Source organism: Aquarana catesbeiana, linkage group LG11, assembly GCF_042186555.1.
Source record: "Aquarana catesbeiana isolate 2022-GZ linkage group LG11, ASM4218655v1, whole genome shotgun sequence".
Taxonomy (NCBI): Eukaryota; Metazoa; Chordata; class Amphibia; order Anura; family Ranidae; genus Aquarana; species Aquarana catesbeiana.
This window is the reverse complement of record NC_133334.1, coordinates 191,059,110-191,078,868: the sequence shown is the minus strand read 5'-3', so window position 1 is coordinate 191,078,868 and position 19,759 is coordinate 191,059,110. Positions and strand designations below refer to the sequence as shown.

At 46.0% G+C, this 19,759-nt stretch overlaps 1 protein-coding gene across 5 annotated transcripts in view; it reads right to left on the bottom strand.

Moving 5' to 3' along the window:
• The window catches only part of CCS (copper chaperone for superoxide dismutase), a 277,092-nt gene extending 258,855 nt beyond the window's left edge, over positions 1–18,237 (bottom strand). For 2 of the 5 annotated variants that reach the window (XM_073605142.1, XM_073605141.1), the window contains exons 1-2: positions 18,080–18,237; positions 14,174–14,246 (exon numbers count right to left, since the gene is read on the bottom strand). In XM_073605142.1, the coding sequence (XP_073461243.1) occupies positions 14,174–14,246; positions 18,080–18,160 (154 nt within the window). In that variant the 5' untranslated portion in view covers positions 18,161–18,237. The remainder of the gene's footprint in view (positions 1–14,173; positions 14,247–18,079) is intronic. The other 3 variants (XM_073605139.1, XM_073605143.1, XM_073605140.1) reach the window with 2 other exon arrangements.
• Between the last annotated feature and the right edge of the window lie 1,522 nt (positions 18,238–19,759).

Genomic DNA, 19,759 nt, shown 5'->3' with positions numbered 1-19,759 from the left:
CCTCAGGTTAGGGGGCCTATAGCATACTCCCAGTATTATTTTCCCCTTAGCTTCATCTCTTTGGAGCTCTACTCATAAGGATTTTACCTCCTCCCTAGCTCCCTTAGTGATGTCACCTCTCACATTCACTTGTACATTATTCTTGATATATAGGCATACCCCTCCCCCTTTTTTACCCTCTATCCCTGCGATAAAGGGTATACCCTTGAATGGTTGCCAGCCAATCATAAGAGCTGTTCAACCAGGTCTCTGAAATTCCCACAAAAAAGTTTTTAAGTCGAAGATTAGATCTATCCCCCACTAACGATTGAAATGTTTTGTCGCCATATGTGTGCCCACAGGATGTGCTGGGCGTGCCTAAGCACACCCTACTCACCCTGTGTGCAATAGCATTATCGCTTTGTGTGCTGGCAGGGAGATGGGAAAGATTTAACTCTAAATGGCTCCACAACAAGAAAAGTTCTTCCACACTTCTTTTACTGTGCTGGTGGGGAGATGGAAAGAATCCCCGATTGGCTCAATATATATATTTATATTATACATACACACACACACACACACACGTGTGTCCTAGCTTTGGGGTGCACACCTCAATGCAATAGGCTGCGCACACCCAAGATTGTAGCTAAGGTCACTGGGTCCACTTTAAAACGGGCCCCAAATGTGTTGAATGTAGACCGGGTCGCAGTTTACATATTAGCTCTGGAGGGACTCCCTTGAGTTCTATCCACAGATGTGCAATCCGTCTGATAAAGAAGTCTCTGACCTTGATTGATGGATTTGTCCTAGCCATCTAAGCCCCTTGACTAACTTCATCTGCACCACTGTGAATGTCTTTAATGGACAGGGATTTTCCTCTTCCAATGCTAGGCCTGAAGAGCCCATTGTTTGCCCTTTGAAAAGGACCACTTCCATGTCTTTCTCAAATTTTGAATCTATTTCCAATGCTTGTGGTACTTCAGACACTTTAGTTTGGATATGCTGGAAGAATGATGTTCTAACTCAGATGCAGACCTCTGTATAGTGCTGAGGAAGAGACTAGAGCCATTTTGCCTGATAATGGCAGTAACAAGGTGGTTTACGGCTTGATGCTTGGATATTCGAGATCCTCCTAGACATATTAGCCATACAAAATACTGCTTTAGTGTTACTGGCCATATCGAGGAAGTCTTATCCAGCTGAATGGAGAGTGAGATAACGTGTCCCACACTCTTTGGAGGATCCAAGGGGAAAGAACAATCTGCCCAGGTCTTTCGGAATTGGTTTACCAAGATATGCAACAGTTGCTGGATCCCAGGCAGTGAGGACATGATGAGCCTCATCTACCCTTCAACCCCATCTCTAGGCTTAGTTGTATACAATTCAATCCTTACAGCACGGAACATAGGATTCCATCCTTTAAATTTTGCAGGGTTTCCTATGATCTAATATACCTGAAGTTTGGAGTAGGTGCCCTGGCCTCCACAGGGTTTCAAATCATAAAAGGTGAGCCTTCACTTCTTGGGTTTCCAGCATTTAGATATAACTTGTCTGAATCTGGACGATGCCATTGGCCACGCTGTATGAGTTACTGGATCTCAGGAAGGAGAATAGGAGGTTCCCGGATCAGAGACTGTATCTGAGGATATCATGGCCTGCAGACCACCGGCAATTATTGTCTTCATCACCACTGAACGACTGCGGATCCTGATAAGGAGCCTGGAGACCACTAGGTTTGTTCGCTATACATATGGGCTAATTTGAAGACCCAGCTGGATGTCAATAGTTCCATTGCTTCCACCCCTGGGAAGCCACCAAGGTTACTGTCAGGTCAATATCCTGATATTAAATATCCTTATTTGTTGTCGATTCCTTGAATGGCTTGTTGGTTTGGAGACCATCCCTTGACATCCAACGGCTTTGTCCCTTATGGCGTCTCACATGAAGTTCTAGGACACCTGAACTTGACTAGTCTTGTATTCCTTATTGACAGCGAAGATAGAACCTCCCAATTTTGCTGAATCTTTGCAGCATAGCTGAGGCTCTGTTTGTTGCGTTTTCAGAAGGACTTCAGCCTGAGACCATTGCAACTCTGACTTTGGGCACTTTGTCCTCCATTAGCATGAATACCCAACAAAGTAATAGATTGTGATGATTGGTATGCCCAGTAGCTGATAAAGCTGAAAGATTACCTAGCTTAGCTACCTCCAAAAGGGGACTGGTCTCCTCTGTGGACTCACTGTTTCTGATGCAGGAAGCAAGTCTTCCCTTACTACAAAGCTGGTAATAAAAGTTCTCAACCTTCCAGTGAGCCACTCGGACCACATGGCTTACTACAGACCACTTCTCTACAATTTTGCGACCGTGGGATGCAATCAATGGGAAAGAGCTAAAATTTGTTCAATTATACTGTCGCTCTCTCTGAGGGTAACTCTACTGTATTCTTCGGAGGTTCAGAACTGCTTCCAGGCAAGTCATTGCTGTAAAGAGACTAGTTGTTCTCTCGATGATGGCTCCTCCCAATTCGATCAGAGTCTGAACTAGAACTTTTTTCCAGGACCTGGAAGACATTGCGCCAGCAGGCTGTTGCCCAAACAAGGATCACCAGAAGCACTTGCTCCTGCAAGATGGCCACTACTGGACCTAATGTCCTGGGAAATGCCCTGAGTTTGTGAAAAAACCAAAGTCTGCCAGATGAACCCGTAGTGAAACTCTCGAACGGCCAAGCAAAGCTACTTACAGAAGCATGGGTGTATTGAAGTGTGTATACAGTATACACACACCTGCTAGGTCTAGAGACACCTACAGTCTTCCCTGATGGCTTGAGTGAGTGATTGCAATGATGCCATATGAAGTTTTGGATCCTAATCCTTTTGCTTCATGCTCAAGTCTGCCTTTTGACTAAGGACAACGCAGACATAATCCTTGAAATCTTCTTTTGGCTGGATGGCTCATCGTTAAACAAGATGTGGTAACACTTGTTTTCTGGTGAATGAATTAGTTGGAGGAGAGGAACGAAAATTCCAATGGCTTCCATAATGCATAGGACCCACAGATCCTAATGCTCAAATTTACATATAATTCTGCCGGCCGACACATACTGGGCGACTTGGGTGAAGAAACTTTTTTGCTGCCCGAAAGGAGTAGACTCAGCTTTTGGCAGACAAATAAAGATGATTATGGATTCTTTAGTCTCTTATATAGTTTTCCCAGGTTTAACCTGTCATTCAATCTTCATTACTTTAACTTTTAGCTATCCTCTGGTCATTGGCTATTAACATAAGGGATTAATCCCCCTTCTAGATATCACTGGATCCGACTTCAACAGTTCAAAAGCGGTATGTGTCACTTGTGGAATGAGCCATAAGGGTTAACTGACCACAACGGACTACTAGAGAAACAGCATATAGTCTTGCATCCACCGTGGCTGAACTGCATCAATGGCCACCTAATTTTCACCCTAGATCAGCCAGAGATTTTATCATTGGCCCGAGTTTCGCTATCATCATGTCTGAGATCCAGACAGTCTGGCTACTGAGGTGAGCTCATACTCAGGCAAAAAAACTAAGTTACTTACCGGTAACGTTCTTTCCCGGAGTCTTTCAGGACAGCCACCTGAGAGACCTTGGCTCCTCCCCTCTGTAGGAAACACAGCGCCAGCCTCAATACATTTCCTCCTCCCCTGCTGGCTCCTCAGTTCTTTAAAGAGCACCTCCAGTCTGCTGGGGAGACACAAGAACATATACACATAATTAATTATATCACATTTCCTGTAAGGAAATCTCTTAATACACAATTGGGTGGGTACCCGGCTGTCCTGAAAGACTCTGGGAAAGAACGTTAACGGTAAGTAACTTAGTTTTTCCCTAATCGTCTTTCAGGACAGCCACCTCAGAGGATAAATCGAGCACTTACCCCTAGGGCGGAACGACGGCTTGTAAGACCTTGCGTCCAAAGGTCTGATCTTTAGCCGCCCAGAGATCCACTCTATAGTGCCTTACAAAGGTGGCAAAGCTGGACCAGGTTGCCGCTTTACAAATCCGTTCCAGCGTTGCTCCAGCTCTCTCTGCCTGTGACGCTGCCATTGTCCTTGTGGAGTGTGCCCTGATACCCTCTGGGACCTGCATGCCTCCTAACCTATAAGCCTGTTCAATGGCTTCTTTTAGCCATCTGGCTATGGTGCGTCTTGAGGCCCTATGGCCTTTCCTTGCTCCAGAAATCAAAATAAATAAGGAATCCATCTTCCTAATATGTTTTGTTGCTTCTAAATAATGTAAGACGCATCTACTTACGTCTAGACTATGGAACTTTTCTTCTTGTTCCTTAGAGGGATTTGGGCAAAACGATGGTAACACAATCTCCTGGCCTCTGTGGAATTTCAAGGCCACCTTAGGCAGAAATCCTGGATCCATCCTAAAGATTATGCGATCCGGAAAAATCTGAAAAAAGGGGAGCCTGATTGATAGGGCCTCTATCTCACAGATCCTTTTGGCTGTAGTAATTGCCACCAGGAAGACTGCTTTAAGCGTTAGCATCTTCAGGCTGCAACTATCCAATGGTTCAAAGGGGTCTGCTGTCATAGTTTGCAGCACTAATGACAGATCCCACTTTGGAAAGACTGTATCAGTCTTTGTCTGCTCAGTGATCTAGAGTCTGATAACCCAAGGATCAAATGCTAATCTCTTTTCCTGGTAAACCGAAAGTGCTGACACTTGACTCTTAAAGCGGGGTTCCACCCAAATTTTGAACATTATCTCTATGCATTCTTTTCCTTGCCTAGATGCTGACATGCTGTGTAAAAAAATTTAAATTGCCGTAATTACCTTTTTTTTTCTAATCTTCTTTGCACTTCCTGGTTTTCCTCCCATGGGAGTAGGCGTGTTTCTAGCCTCTCCCAGACCTCCCACAGTCCCTGGGAGCTAGTCTCAGGCTTCCCAGCATGCATTGTGCAACAGCGTCATCACAACATCTCTGCTCCCAGCATTCACCGCATCCAGGAAATACATGCTTGTGGGCTTCAAATGTCCACAATGAAGATGGAAACCGCCTTCAGTGAATTTTATAAGTTATTCTTTACAACGAAATCGGACACAGGCGGACTTATTACACAGAACATGTGAGTAGATAATCATGAGAAGAAAAGTTTGTGAATGAACTCCAAAAAAAAAAAAAAAAACGATAGATAGGTGGACCCCAGCTTTAAGCGTGCTAAGATTTAGTCCTTTGTCTATCCCACTCTGTAGAAACTCTAGGTAGCACTGCCACTGAGCTCTGTGTATCGAAGTTATTGTCTGTGCACCATCTGTTAAAAACACCTCCATACTTTCTGGTAGATGTTACATGTCTCTATCTTCCTGCTTTTCAGCAGTGTGTCTATTAGACGGCCTGAGAACCCTTTTGCTTCCAGCAACTGCTCCTCAGACACCATGCAGCCGAGTTCCATCTTTCCACTTGGGGGCAGTGTACTGGACCCTGGGAGAGTAGATCTTCCTGGATCGGTAATAACCAGGGGGGGTTCTACCGCGAGTTCTCCGAGCATAGAGAACCACTGTCTCCTGGGCCAGTAAGGCGCTATGAGAATTAGGGTTGTATTCTCTGTACGCAATTTCCTTATTACCGCTGGTATTAGTACTGGTGGGGGATAGGCATAGCATTTGTTGAATGCCCACCTCTGTGCTAATGCATCGACCCCGAGCACTCTGTCCTCTCGTTTCAGGGAGAAGAACGCTCTGACTTTCCTGTTTTCCTTTGAGGCAAACAAGTCCACCTGAGGTATTCCCCATTTTTGAGCAATCTGCTCGAATACCTCCTGTTTTAGCACCCAATCGCCTTCTCTCACTTTTTTCCTGCTGAGGAAATCCGCCACTTTGTTTAAATCCCCCTTCAAGTGGACTGCTGACAATGAGAGTATGTTCTCTTCTCCCCATTTCAAGATTTCCTCTGCTAAGGTCCACAGGGTTCCGCTTCTTGTTCCCCCGTTTGTTTATATAGGCGATCACTGATGAATTGTCGGACCTGACCTGCAAATGACGACCTCTCAACTCTTTCTGGAAGGTTTGAAGTGCATACCATACTGCTTTCAATTCCTTCCAGTTGGATGATCTCATCTTCTCCTCCTTTTCCCAAGTCCCTTGTGTTATCTGAGAGCCTAGATGTGCTCCCCACCCTACGCCGCTTGCGTCTGTGGTTAAGTTTCGGGAAATGGTTAGGCTCCACAGCCGTCCTTTGTTCGTGTTCTCTGTTCTCCTCCACCACCATAAGGTTCTTTTTACCCTTGCTGGCAATAGAACCTTGGTGTCTAAGGATTCCTGCCTGTGATCCCATATCTTTAACAGGAACATCTGCAGTGGCCGGAAATGCAGGCCTGCCCACTGTACTGTTGGGATTGCAGATGTTAACAGTCCCAGCGTTGACATTATCTGCCTTACGGCACATGGTAAGTTGGCTTGTAGTATGCTTACTTCCCTCTGAATTTTTCCTATTTTCTCTTTGGGAAGAAACACTCTCTGTTGCACTGAGTCTATGACATACCCCAGGTATATTATTTGCTGAGTGGGTTGTAGATTGGATTTTCCCAAATTTACCAGCCAACCTAGACTCTCTAAGAATGTCTGTGTATTTTTGAGGTTTTCTAGTAACTTCCGGGGCGACTCTGCAAACAGAAGAAGGTCGTCCAAATAGGCAATGATGGATATGCCTTTGACCCGTAATGGTGCCAGAGCTTCGGCCAGAATTTTTGTAAAAATTCTGGGCGATGAGGAGAGGCCGAAGGGTAGAGCCTGAAATTGAAGGTGCACGATTCCCTCTTCCGTCTCTATTGCTAATCTTAGGAATTTCTGACACTCCTGGTGTATCGAGATGTGGAGCTACGTGTCCTTTAGGTCTAGGGAAACCATATAACAGTTTGGGGGCAATAGCGCCCTTACTGAATATATGGAATCCATTCTGGACCTCTTGTAGGTTATAGACAAATTTAGAGGTTTGAGGTTGAGGATTGGTCTGACCTTTCCTGAAGGTTTCTGCACTCTGAATATGTGGGAGTAGAAACCCTGCCCTCTCACTTCTTTTGGTACCTTGATGATCACCCTTTGTTCTTTGAGTTCCTTTAAGGATCCCGTTAACCCTCTGGCCTTCTCCTTGTCTTTTGGAAGTTTGGTGGTGTATAACCTGTTTGGGGGTGATCTTGAGAATTCTAGATGATATCCTTCCTTTATTGTTCTCAGAATAAATCGGTTGGAAGACATTTCTTCCCATTGCGGGAGGAAGGCCCCCAGTCTTCCTCCCACTGTGACTACTTTGTCATTTTTTGTGGGTTTGCTCAGGAGGACGAAAAATCGCTCCTCCCTTGCCGTTCCCTCTCTGAACCCAAGGTTTCCTCTGGGTCTCCATTTTGGGAGTTGTAAAGCGGGATCTTATATTCCCTCTTTGCCTCTTCTTATTTTGTTGTGGCTGATTCCAATTTGCTTTACGCTTTAATGGGAACGCCTTCTTTCTATCTGCAGTTCGGTCCAGCCAGCACCTTCTCTAACCCTGGTCCGAACAACAGGTCCCCTGTAAAGGGAATCCTGCAGAGTTTGGCTTTGGACGCATAGTCTCCCTGCCATGTCTTTAGCCATAAGGCCCTTCTTGTGGAATTGGCTAGTGCGGAGGATCTGGCTGCCATCCGAACCAGTTCTGCGGAAGCGTCTGCGATATACGCAATGCCTCGCAGCAGTGTGGGAAATGAAGCCAGGATCTGCTCCTTCGCAGTTCCTTCTTCAATGTGAGCCTGTAATTGGTTTAACCAGAATTCTACGTTCCTAGCCACCACCGTGACCGCCATAGCTGGCTTCAGGCGACCCACTGTCGAGTCCCATGATTTTTTTAATAACGAGTCCATCCTCTTATCCATTGGCTCGGACAGAACCCCCATGTCCTCAAATGCCAAGTCCGTGTGCCTTGACACCTGCGAGAAGGCTGCATCTAATTTTGGAGTTTTGTTCCATACTGATGCTGGATCCTCTGTGAAGGGAAACTGTCCTTTTAAGGCCTTAGAAAAAAATGGTTTTCTTTCAGGTTCCTGACACTCTTTCTTAATAGCCTCTATTAGGACCTCAAGAACAGGAAAATTCCTCTTTTCCTGTTCCCCTAAGCCCTCATACATCTGATCGTGCAAGGATAACGGTTTCTTTTCTGTTGATATACCTAGTGTGGTATAAATGGCCCCTAAAAGATGATCTACCTCTTCTAATGAGAGTTTATATCGGGATGGCTTTCTGGAATCCCCATCCAGAGCTTCACCCTCAGACTCTTGGGAGCTGGATGTTGCCCTGTCAGGTTCCTCTTCCGCCTCCTCTTTAGGGGCTACTGAAGGACCTGCGCTAGTGGAGGGTATTGCTTGCGTTTTTGGTAACGTTGTCTGTGTCTAGTCTGAAGCTGTGGCATTTGAAACCCTTCAAAAAAGGTTTTAAATGATTTGAAAGTATCGGACAATTCCTTAACAGATGCCGCTAGCTCACCCTGCTCTGAAGAATGTTCCTGTACTAGTTTACTAATACAATTCTTACATAATGCCTTTTCCCAGGAATCTCTAAGGGTAACTTTGCAGGAAGGGCACCTCTTTTTTGAAACATGAGGGGCCCTGGTTTTTTCTGTTTTCTGAAAAGACATAAGAAAAACCCCACAATAATTAATATACAGTACCCTCCCATGCATAATTGCAGGAGTGCAACATTTTCATTTGGGCTTGCCTTACCAGGGGCCCTTTGAATCCAACCTCTGACACCGGAGGGTCCTTTACCTACTCCCCCCCCGTATATGTCCCACACTAGGGGGGGGGGGGGGGTGGTTCAGGCCAGGGGAGCTCCACCCTAGGTTCCCCTTTACCTTTACATGGCTGGAGCTGGTCTCTGCTGGAGCAGTACGGTCTGATTCCTCTGCATCCGCCATCCTTGTGTCACCTCCGGAGCCTTTGCTGTCTCTACAGCATGAACGGCTCCTCTCCAGCCCATGCCTGGCTCCTTTTCAATATTCGCGGCCGGAACCGGAAGCCGCGAACCCGGAAGTGCATGCCCCCTTCGGCCGGATATGACGTCACCCGCCACAGGCCGTGCAGTCCCAGTACCCGGCGTGGTTGCTGTTTCATACGCTGCTGGGGGCATTGGACTGCAGGAGCTGCGTTCTGTTTCACCACGCTCGGTGTTGAAAAGGCACCCCCCCCACCTCAACCTGCGCTCAGGGATGTGGGAGTGGCAATATGAATATGTTTCTGACCAGGTTAGTGTCAAAACCGCTGTGGGTCTGCACACTAACATCTTCCCTGGTCTGTCCTAGGAGTCTCTACTCCTCTTTCAGGACATGCTGCCTAAGCCTCCCTCTGGCTCTCCTCGCTTGGTTCCTGTGGTGTCTCCCCTCTGGAGGAAACACAAATAACTGAGGAGCCAGCAGGGGAGGAGGAAAGTTATAGAGGCTGGCACGGTGTTTCCTACAGAGGGGAGGAGCCAGGGTTTCTCAGGTGGCTGTCCTGAAAGACGATTAGGGGAAAAACACTACTTAATAGTAGTATAAACCTTCTTCATTTCCAGATCCATTCGCTGTTCCAGGGCCTCTTCAAAGGATATTGCTTCTTCTGCTGGCTGAATGGCACCCCTGGCCAACCTGATGAAGAGTGTTTGGCTGGCTGCTATTGAGGCAGAGGTACCCTTTAAAAAAAACTTAGTTGTTTGATTAGCTTAGTACCTGAGCATTATTGAATAGAGATCCACACAATCAGTTTAGACAGAGTTAAAACATCCACTTTTTTCTTCTGATATGCCAACTTGCCAGAAGCTACTACCAGCTAAGGCTGACCCATCTGGCCAGTCTGATAAAGACTCCCTGGCCAACTGCTTCTGAGGTAGAAGTTGCCTTAAAATAAACGCAGCTGTTTGATTAGGCTTGGTATGGAACCATTAGTGACTATTAGGCCTTCTCAGTCTCTGCCCATTTGCCGCTGCGTCTGGCCTGCAACTTGGTATGCATTTTGGCCGACATGCTAGCTACCACCAGTCCACTATGGCCCCAGATGATCATTGTAGTGAGATTTCCTTAGTCTGTCTCTTCTGGCAGTTAAATACATAGTGGATCCTTCAGGGCTAAAGAGGACCTGTCCCTGTTGCAGACGCAGGTTGACTCTCCTCCTCCTGCGAAGTGGTGCTGGTGTTGGGGGCTGGAGTGCTTTACAATCCATTATGACCATAATGTGCACTCTTTTAGGATAAAATATACCTACCTGCCCTCACTTTAGTGAACGCCGCAGGTCCCTAGGGAAGTTGATTGCTACTGACTCACAGATGAGCTGAAAGACTGGCGACACAGCTGGGAGTACTTGTTAACCAATTCCCGACCACGTCATGCAGATATACTGTGGCACAATGGCTCTCCTGGGCGAAATTCCGTACGGGTACATCCTACCCTTTTTTTGCCAGAGGGCGCGCGCCTGCTGCATGGCGGGGGACCTGATGCGCAAGGCCGGCGGGCACAATCGCCGCCGGGCACGAGCGATCGCAGGCACAAGCGCCAGCACAGGGATTTGTGTGTAAACACATAAATCCCTGTGCCCTCAGAGGATAGGAGCCATATCGTTTGTTCCTATTAAGTAGGACAAATGATATATGTCTCCTCTCCTAGTCACTCACATCCCCATACAGTTAGAACACACTGAGGGAACACAAAGTTAACCCCTTGATCGCCCCCTAGTGTTAACCCCTTCCCTCCAAGTGACATTTACACAGTAACCAGTGCATTTTTATAGCACTGATTGCTGTATAAACGCCAATGGCCCCAAAAAAAAAAAAAAAAAAGTGTCAAAAAGTGTCCGTCGCAATGATGGAGTACTGCTAAAAATCACAGATCACCGCCATTACTAGTAAAAAAAATGTCATAAATCTTTCCAATAGTTTGCAAACACTATAACTTTTGCGAAAACTAATCAATATACGCTTATTGCGTTTTTTACCAAAAATATGTAGAATATATATTGGTCTAAACTAATGAAGAATTTTTCTTTTTTTAAAGTTGGGGATATCTATTATAGCAAAAAGTAAAAAAAAATTTTTGTTTTTTTTTTTGTTTATAGCGCAAAAAATAAAAACCGCAGAGGTGATCAAATACAACCAAAAGAAAACTATTTGTGGGAAAAAAAGGACACAAATTTTGTTTGGGTACAGCGTCGAAGGACCGCGCAATTGTCAGTTAAAGTGACGCAGTGCCAAATTGTAAAAAGTGCTCTGGTCAGGAAGGGAGTAAAATCTTCCGGGGCTGAAGTGGTTAAAAAACATCAGTAGTAAACCACCTATCACCCTGTGGTGTACCACAAATAGAATACGTATATGCTGTCATGCTTGTGTCAGGAAAGTTCAGACACTCAACCAGCGGATCCAGTGTTGTCCTGATGAGATCCTCTTCTATTCTGCCAAGTTCTCTGTGACGTCATCTCCCAAGGCTGTCAATTCTTCCGGTTCAGCCAATGGGCCTCCCAATGATGTGCCACTAGGTCCGTCCCCTCCTCCTTTGTGAATGAAGGCCTATCCCTTCTGGGATATGCGACATGCATATCTTAGGAGACACACGGAGCACAGTGCACATCATTCGCCTAGGCAAGTGATATGTATGGGGGGTGGGGCTGGACACTTTACATTAAAAAAAACAAAAAGGTTAAAAAAAAAAAAACAAGAATGCTATTTGTGTAGCGGAGGGGATGAGGCGGGTGAAGATCTGCTTAAAGTCAACACAACCATATCTTTTGTATTTAAGCTGTTCTCAATGGCCCATTAACCTCATCCCAGGCCAGTGAGTCAATTACATTGGAAAATGCCTAATATCTAGAGATGTAATGTATACACATTTGTTTTAGCTAATGGCATTGACATGTACTGTATCAAAACCCACACATAATTGGGGTCCCTGTATTGAGGATAAATAGGAGAAAATAATTCAGCGGTCTCTCCCCCTCCACTTCTAGGGCTGTCTGGTAGCATGCACATGTACCAGTGCTGCTTCCTCCACGGTTCGATCTCCACATAAATTATATAAGCACTCAGACCAAGGCTTGGATAACCTTTATGTGCTCTTCACCTTGGTCCTCTTCTGCAAGCAATACCACTTTTATGTCACTTCCTTTTCTGCCAGATCGAGGTTTAGACCAGGAAGATCCTCCCTTATGGCCTTCATGCCACACCAATGACTCTCTCCTTCCAAATGGAAGGAGAGGAATACAGGGCATTACCACCAGGGAGCTCTGGCTGTCAACCTTTCAGACAGGTTAAGGACCCGAGACCTAAAGACGAACCCCGCTTAATCTGAATTTGCACATCTGGGGGAGACAACTGACCCAATGGCCAACCAGTCAGGAAAATAAAGAAAGCGACAATGCTTCCTAGAAGGTAGGAAACAATCTAAACTGCAGGGTGAGGGGGATGGGAGAGTTTTTTAATTGTCTGTATTGTGTTTCCTGTAAAGAGAGAAGCAATCACCTCTCTTAGGTTGCTTTCGTGGAAGATGATTGGGAAAAAAAAATATTTAGAAGATTAAAAAATTATTAAATTACTAAATAAGGGCCTGAATGTGCAAAAATAAGTCACAATAGTTTTGCTTATCCCTAGACATAAATTGGAGAATTGGCTCTGTGTGAAACTTCATCATACTATGGGGGAGATTCACTAAAACTGGTGCACACAGAATTTGGTCCAGTTGTGCATAGTAACCAATGAGCTTCTAGATTTTATTTTCAAAGCTTAAAGGGGTTGTAAAGTTGTTTTTTTTTTTTTTTTAAAATAACAAACATGTTATACTTACCTTCACTGTGCAGCTCGTTCTGCACAGAGTGGCCCCGAACCTGGTCTTCTGGGGTCCCTCGGCGGCTGTTTCAGCTCCTCCCCGCAAGCATTTACCACCTTCATGCGAGCTCCCTCGCACGGTGGTGAGTGCTTGCGGGCGCGCTCCCGTGATACAGCCGGCGGCTATAGCCGCTCGCTGTATCACTCGGCCCCGCCCCCCGGCGCGCCGCGTCATCGGATGTGATTGACAGCAGCGCGAGCCAATGGCTGCGCTGCTTTCAATCCATCCACTGCAGCCAATCAGCGACCAGGCTGAGCTGCAATGAAGCTGACGAGGACGAGGAGCGAAGATTCGAGGCGTCAGGTAAGTAAAACGGGGGGGCTGGGGGCGGCGGTACTGTCAAAAGTTTTTTCACCTTAATGCATAGAATGCATTAAGGTGAAAAAATTTTTACCTTTACAACCCCTTTAACGTATAACTAAAAGGCAAACCTTTTTTTTTTTCTGTTTTGGATGGAGTGGAGAGGGATTAGAACACTCAAGTTTTTATTGCTGTCTGTACCCCCCCATTAGGGAGATTCAGGTCACCAGATCTAGTGTCCGCATTGGAAGATTTCCCAACTATCACTTTTGTGGGGACAACCCAAAATTTGGGTAATTTCTTTAATTTTATTTTTACTTTCACTTTCAATGATAGTGAAATTACCCAAATTTTGGGTTGTCCCCAAAAAAGTGATAGTTGGAAAATCTTCCAATGCGGACACTAGTTCTGATGACCTGGGGTTTCCCAAAGAATTCCCTTAATTTACAGAGATTTCCTCTCACTTCCTGTATGGTTTTGGGACAGGAAGTGAATGGAAATCTCTGCAATGGGACACAGATGGTGAAAAATAAAATCTTACAGGGGTTATAGTTGGGAAATCTTCCAATGCGGACACTAGTTCTGATGACCTGGGGTTTCCCAAAGAATTCCCTTAATTTACAGAGATTTCCTCTCACTTCCTGTATGGTTTGGGGACAGGAAGTGAATGGAAATCTCTGCAATGGGACACAGATGGTGAAAAATAAAATCTTACAGGGGTTATAACCCTCCCTTACTCTATCCAAAAAGAAAACAAAATTGCCTATAGTTCTACTTTGATTGAACAATATAATGTTAGAAGCCGATTGGTTACTATGCACACCTGCATCAGATTCTGTGTACCCCAGTTTATCCAATCTCCCACTCATTCCCTGGATGTACTGATCACACCTGGATTTATGGAAGCTAACCTTTGTTTATGCATTATTTCATCACATGCTCCGTTTTCATTGCCCAGGTTTGTCTTTTTACTTTTAGCACCAACGCCAACATACTTTTAGCACAGCTATATAAGGAAGGTAGGCTTGCTGCAATTTACCTTGCACATTTTGTAAGGAGCTCTTCACTGCATCAACGCACTTTCCACAAGTAATCTGAACTGCAAATTCCAGCTGCCACAAAATAAGAAACACAACAAAAGAGTTAAATGCTTAGCTATTGCTAAATGTATACAGCCCAGCACTCTTATGCCGCGTACACACGAGCGGACTTTCCAGCAGAAAAGGTCATTCCGATCATGTGTGTGCTTCATCGGACCTTTTCTGTCGAAAAATCTGACGGACCTTAGAAATAGAACATGTTTCAAACCTTTCCTACGGACTCGATTCCTATCGAAAAAACGTTCGTCTTTATGCTAGTCCGACGGACCAAAAACGACGCAAGGGCAGCTATTGGCTACTAGCTATTGAACTTCCTTTTCTAGTCTGGTCGTACGTCATCACGTTCGAAACGATCGGACTTTGGTGGGATCATGTGTAGGCAAGTCCCTTTTGTCGGAACTCCGTTGAAAAGTTCTTCGGAGTTCAGTCCGACGATAAGTCCGCTCGCGTGTATCCGCCATTAGTATTCTCAAACTTAAAGTGGTTGTAAACCCCTGACATGAAATCTGAACAAAGCATATCTCTATAGCAGGAGTAGGCAGGCAACCTTTGAGTGGTGGAGATATACCTGAACAACATAATGAAAGAGATCAAAGATCACCAGGGTTCGGCCCCCTTTTTTGTAAGAAATTAACTAGCAAGGCTTAACTAAATAGTAAAGAAAAATGTAATAAAACATATGTCACTGTAAAAATATAAACTTAGCCTACCTTAAAATAGGACAATGAGGACAGTGTGAAGAGTGTCAGCAGGGCAGTGGACGGCATGTGGAGAGCGTCAGCAGGGCAGTGGACAGCATGTGGAGAGCGTCAGCAGGGCAGTGGACGGCATGTGGAGAGCGTCAGCAGGGCAGTGGACGGCATGTGGAGAGCGTCAGCAGGGCAGTGGACGGCATGTGGAGAGCGTCAGCAGGGCAGTGGACGGCATGTGGAGAGCGTCAGCAGGGCAGTGGACGGCATGTGGAGAGCGTCAGCAGGGCAGTGGACGGCATGTGGAGAGCGTCAGCAGGGCAGTGGACGGCATGTGGAGAGCGTCAGCAGGGCAGTGGACGGCATGTGGAGAGCGTCAGCAGGGCAGTGGACGGCATGTGGAGAGCGTCAGCAGGTCAGTGGACGGCATGTGGAGAGTGTCAGCAGGGCAGTGGACAGCATGTGGAGAGTAAGGTTGAGATCCGGCGTGTTCGCACAGCCCACATGCAGAGCCCGCCAGGAAAACGACACTACGCTGCGCTAATCACAGGCAGTGAGACATTGTCCCGATGCAAGGGACAGAGATCGGGAAATGTCTCACTGCCTGTGATTAGTGCAGCGCAGTGCCGACTTCCTGGCGGGCTCTGCACGTGGGCTGTGCGAACACGCTGGAGCTCATCCTTAGTGGAGAGTGTCAGCAGGGCAGAGGACAGTGCCAGTAGGGCAGAGGTTGGTGTCTGTAGTTAATATATTATTTTTTACAGTTGTATTTTTTTTAACAACCCTGTTGGAGGGCTTTGGTGAAATATCAGAGGTCTAAATAGACGTTGTCATGCCTGGATAGGTGGGGCTGCGGGGGCAGCATTTATTAAAACCAATCTCCTGTAATTTCCTCTTGCAGCAGCTGAATGCCGGTGGAAGAGGGAGAAGGAGAAGTCAGCTTTCAACTGCTGCAGGAGAAAAAAATCAGCCAATCTGTTCCATGAAATGCTGCCCTCGCCAACCCCCCCTGTCCAGGTGTGACAGGGAGGCACAAGCCTCCAATCCCTCAAGCTATGCCCATGCCTTTGGCCACTGCAGCTGAAGTGGGGGCGGTAAAAACAGGGCTCAACTATGGGGTTTTACCGCAAATGAGTCCTTACTGTTTTGAGCCCCCTAAAATAGTAACCTCAGAGTTCAGAGTTTTAAATGCTATTATGCTTTGTTCAGTCTGCCCTGAAGAAATTAATCCAGGAGAATCCAAATTTCAATACAGCACAGAGCTCTTCTCCCTCTCTTACAGCCACTGCTGGCCCTGTTCTGCATAATACTAGCAGGAATGAGGCAGAGTGCAGTTGATATCACTTCGCCTTATCCTGCAGCCATAACTACAGAGGTATCTGCAGCAGCTTGATCCTACCAAGGCCGTGGACACCCTCCACGGTTCGTGGCGGCTCAGCTGCAACTTAAAAAAGTATTCCCGCTACTCATATAGGCAGGGCTGAAGATAAAGCAGTACAACCGGTCCTGTTGTAGTGGGCCTGGCCTCATCAGCTCCTCAGGGGGCCGAGACTGAGAGGGTTACGTGACACGGGAAGGTGGCAGCAGCTGCAGAGAGCAGCAGGAGCCGGACTTCTGTGCCAAAAGGCAGGTGTTATTTTGAAGGTTGGGTGGGCATTCATGGGGCAGTTAAATTGCGGCTTAGCCGCCCGTTTTTACTACAACCGCCCATCTGAAAGGGACCTATTTCTTGAAGAGTTGGACCCATTATTCTTAGCATCAGGTGTTTGTTTTCTATAGGTTTACATACTTACGGACCTTCCCAGGTCTAAAATTAATATTAAAAAGAATTAAGGGCCAAGTTCAATTTTAGTAACATATTACACCTGTATTTAGGGTGTAACACGTTACTGTGCAGCACCTCCTCTCACCTCTCCTCCACAGCTACTGTCACATTTTAAAATAGCCCTGCACAGTCGCATCATTCGTTCGCAGAGATCTGTGAATGAATAAACTACAGGCAGCTTGTAGTGCTCAATGGACTGCAACCATGCTAATCAGCACACTCGTAGTCCATTTACTCTTCCTGCAGCTTTCAAACCGACAGTTTGTACAGAGGAAGGGGCACAGAGCTGAAGGAAGAGTCTGCAGTGACTAACATTGCACCTGCGATCCACTGATCCTGGGTGCAATGCTCTGCAGGCTCAGAAGAAAAAGAAAAAAAAAAAATTAGCAGCAAAAACATGTGCATATATTAATATTTTTAAAAAGGTGAACTTATCATTAAGGCTGAGTTCCACCCACTTTTAATACTTTGTCTTAAAGGAAAGACCACCCCTCCACCACTCGATTTTGGATAATTATTATTACTTTTTTTTTTTTTTACCCCTTAGTACTGAGTGTACTTTCGTCCTAGTTCAGGCGCAGCCCAGGGCGTCATTTTCTCTTTTCCCCCTCTGCCTTCTGGGACCTGTGTATGTCTCAGAAGATGGGGCCATTCAGAAAGTAACGCGCGACTCGCGCATGCGCAGTAGGAAACCAGCAGTGAAGCCTGATGGCTCCACCGTCAGTTTCCCTTAGTTGGAATGGCAACGCCTGCACCCGATTCAACTGAACGGATTGGTCTCGGGGTGCCGACATCGCGGGCTCCCTGGACAGGCAAGTGTCCTTATTAAAAGTCAGCAGCTACAGTGTTTGTAGCTGTTGACTTTAACAAAAAAAAAAAGTCTGGACCTCCACAAGACGCTGTTGTGGCATGTGCATTGGGCAAAAATGGGGTCAAAACAGGTGGTGAGGAGGCATTACATCACTTCCTCAGTCAATCACCTCTGAAAAGTGGTCCAAATGCAGATCACTTTTCGGAGGTGCAGCAGTTTTAGACATGAATCTAAACCTAGGCTATTGGTGCTGTACCCCAACAGAATTTGACAACACCCTTTATGAATTGCCCAGTGTATATCTACATCACACTCAGATCTGGCATTGTGATAGATAGAAAAACTTTTGCTGGAACCCTGTCCTCTAGTGTGGGAAACACTAGAAATGAATAAGAGGCGCCCGTGTTGTCTAATCCAAACTTTAGCCAGAATAAACACTGGGTACAGAAAGCACACCGATGATCACTATAAGTTACATAATGCCCAATAACGGCCGCACATGCAGGACAATTATATATACCTTACACGACACGCCAGTATGACCTGATGGGTCCATGATGTTATGCTCACCAGCCGACAACCTTTGAACTTGACCTTTCATATGTCATGATGTCATACAACGAGACGGTGTTCCGGCAGATTAGACGACCCGTCAGAATGTGTAACGGAAGTGACGTTCCGTCGCCGCCATCTTGTTACACCCCGCACTCCTTCACAGTAAGGCTACATGAGAAGGGGAGAGCAGACATCTTGTTACACCCACCGGAGTTTTGCATTCTACAATTATTTTTAACAGTAAAGTGAGTTTATATAGTGAAATACGGTACTTGGAACTCAGTCTGACTGTTTAGATGTTGAATTTTAAAAGCAGCGGCAAGCCTGTTCATCTCATAGGTTTGCTAATCTGACAGAACAACTCTGCTTTTAAAATTCAACATTTAAACGTTCATACGGAGTTATAAGTACTGTATTTCACTATATAAACTCACTTTAATGTTAAAAATAAGTGTAAAATGCAAAACTCCTGTGGGTGTAACAAAATGTCCGCTTTGTCCTTCTCAGTGTATCCTTACTATGGAGGCGTGTGGGGTGTAGCAAGATGGCGGCAAAGGAACGTCACTTCTATTACAATTTCTGACGGGTCGCCAGATCTGACGGAACACCAGGCTTAATCCCCTTGGCAAGGCAAAAACTACGAAACACCGAACAGATACCAGAGAGCGAATCCTGTTTGTCTCCTCCGGCAAAGCGGTCTTCTCTGTCTGCAGCTATTGCTTATCTCCGCTAAAATGGCGGATTTTTGAAGCTACCGAGGAAAACAATTCGTAAAAAGAATAGTTCTAACATGGAGGCAAAGTTCACTACACAAGTCTGTGCTGTCATGTAAGAATACTCAGGCACTTATTATCAATACTTTACAACAGCGGTCATCAAACCTGTCCTCAGGGCCCACTAACAGGCCAGGTTTGCAAGATAACTGAAATACATCACAGGTGATATAATTTGCTGCTCAGTGATTGCAGTATTCTATCTAGTCTGCATCTCCCCAAGGTAATACATAAAACCTGGCCTGTTAATGGGCCCTGAGGACAGGGTTGATGATCACTGCTTTACAATGAATGAGAACCGAGTGTGCCTGATCTCTGTGTATTCACCTGGGCAAAGAAATAAATCTTGCAACTTTGTTAACTCTTTTCAATGTTTTAAGTGCAGCTACCTTAAGAAAACAAGATGAGTGGTAAATAGGATTGCCGGTGTTCCGTCGGGTAGCCTAATCCAGTGTTCCTGAACTCCAGTCCTCAAGGCGCCCCAACAGGTCATGTTTTCAGGATTTCCCTCAGATGAAACGGCTGTGGTAATTACTAAGGCAGTGAAACTGATCAAATCACCTGTGCAAAATAATGGAGAGCCTGAAAACATGACCTGTTGGGGCGCCTTGAGGACTGGAGTTGAGAAACACTGGCCTAATCTGACGGAACACCACCTCAGTTCTGTCCCTGAGCACATCTGTGGTGATTAGTCATGCCCCAGAAGTCACATGACATGAGGAAGTCACAGGGGAATGCGAGTGAAAGCTGCTAAAGACGTCATGCATGACACTGGCGGGGACCCGCCCAGGGCCGGGGTACATCAGCTGGGACCGATAGACAGACGGTTCACTCCTCCACTGCGCCTTGCTAGGAAGGGACCACTCCTTTAG